We start from the raw sequence: 1661 nt of genomic DNA on the forward strand, positions 1-1661 counted from the left end.
CCCATATCCTGTTTTCTCTTTATTTTTTTATCACAGCCTTCCCCATCATATGCCTTTGCTTGTACCCAGAATTGATTTTCCTACTTACAAAGGCCAAAAAGGTTTCCTTTAGAACTTAAAAAACCCTTCATTTTGAAGATATAGACATTTAAAAACAATTACAGTATTTCCTCACAAGTGATTTGGCAATTATCATTTAAACAATAATAACACAGAAAATATGAGAGTAAGATCAGTTAAGGTGTCCAAAACTGGCATCATCTTAATTATTAAGAGTAATGAGGTGACTGTGCTATCTTTTCAGAATTCAGATATCTATTTTTCAGTTTTTTCATTGCTGTCTTCACCTCCTGGTTCCTCAAGGTATAGATTATTGGATTCAGGATGGGGGTGAAGATAGTATAAAACACAGAGAGGATTTTGTCCACCAGGAAACTGCTTAATGGCCACATGTAGATGAAGATACATGGCCCAAAGAACATGAAGACTACAATGAAATGGGCAGTGCAAGTGGAAAGTGCTTTGGAGGACCCCCCAGAGGAATGGTGTTTGATTGTTACTAGAACAATAACATAGGAATTAAATAAGAGGATAAAACAGGATAGAGCAATGATGCCACTTGTGGAGATCATGAAGAGTCCTAGTACATAAGTATCTACACAGGCTAACTGGAATACCACAGGAAGGTCACAGAAAAAGCTGTCTACCTCATTGGGGCCACAAAAAGGCAAGTGAAGAGCAAATATCACCTGGCTCATTGAATGCATGATACCCACTACCCAGGAAGTTACTACAAGCATAATACACACCCGGGGACTTATAATGGTTCCATATCGCAGGGGTTTGCATATGGCGATATATCTATCAAAGGACATGGCCATTAGCAGGATAATCTCAGTGCCAGTAAAGAGATGCAAGAAAAAAATCTGGGAGATGCAGCCATTAAAAGAGATAATTTTATGCCCAGTGAGATAGTCTGCAATCATCTTGGGGGTAGCAAAAGAAGCTAGAGACATATCAATAACAGAGAGATTAGTGAGCAAAAAATACATGGGAGAATGAAGGTGGGAATCAGCGATGACTGTGATGACTATGAGGCAGTTGCCCACCATTGTTGCCACATAAAACAAAGAAAACACCATGAAGAAGAACAGCTGGAGGTCCCAGGAACTGGAGAGTCCCAACAACACAAATTCAGATACAGAAGATTTATTGCCTGTATCCATTGTCTCAGGGCACAGGCAAAGGACTGTAGAAAAGAAATCAGAGATAAATAAGTAATGTTGGCATAGGAATCACAACCTCATGTTTAAAGATTTTGTTCTCCATAGAAAAGAAAGCAGGGATAAATAAATACTTTTTCCATGGGAATGATAACCTTGTGTTTAAGACTTTATTCTTCATAATTTATAAACTTTACTCTCACAAGTACTGAACCACCTTCCTTCACATTCCAGGAGGAAGTCATCACATTGCCAGATGTTTTCTAAAGGTAATTGGAATGCACAAGTTTTTCTTGTTCATGATTATTTTTGTTTTAAAATGGCATTTCTATCTGTTCATTTGTGCCTAATTAAAAACAATATAAAGTATATTTCACATTGGTGAAGCTAAAGCACAACAGCATTGTTCCTTTACTATTTGTGAATTTCATTTTTTGA

The 1661-nt window shown here is 37.3% G+C and overlaps 1 protein-coding gene across 1 annotated transcript; it reads right to left on the reverse strand.

Annotated features, from left to right (window-relative positions):
• Positions 1-269: 269 nt before the first annotated feature.
• On the reverse strand, positions 270-1229 carry LOC138168433 (olfactory receptor 4K2). The gene has a single exon (XM_069097458.1). The coding sequence runs from the start codon at positions 1224-1226 to the stop codon at positions 270-272; it is 957 nt and encodes a 318-aa protein (XP_068953559.1). The 5' UTR covers positions 1227-1229.
• Positions 1230-1661: the final 432 nt, after the last annotated feature.

The sequence above is a fragment of the Petaurus breviceps genome, unplaced genomic scaffold (genome assembly GCF_028583685.1).
Source record: "Petaurus breviceps papuanus isolate PSGF00001 unplaced genomic scaffold, PetGlider_PUasm1.0 37, whole genome shotgun sequence".
In the NCBI taxonomy this organism is placed as follows: Eukaryota; Metazoa; Chordata; class Mammalia; order Diprotodontia; family Petauridae; genus Petaurus; species Petaurus breviceps.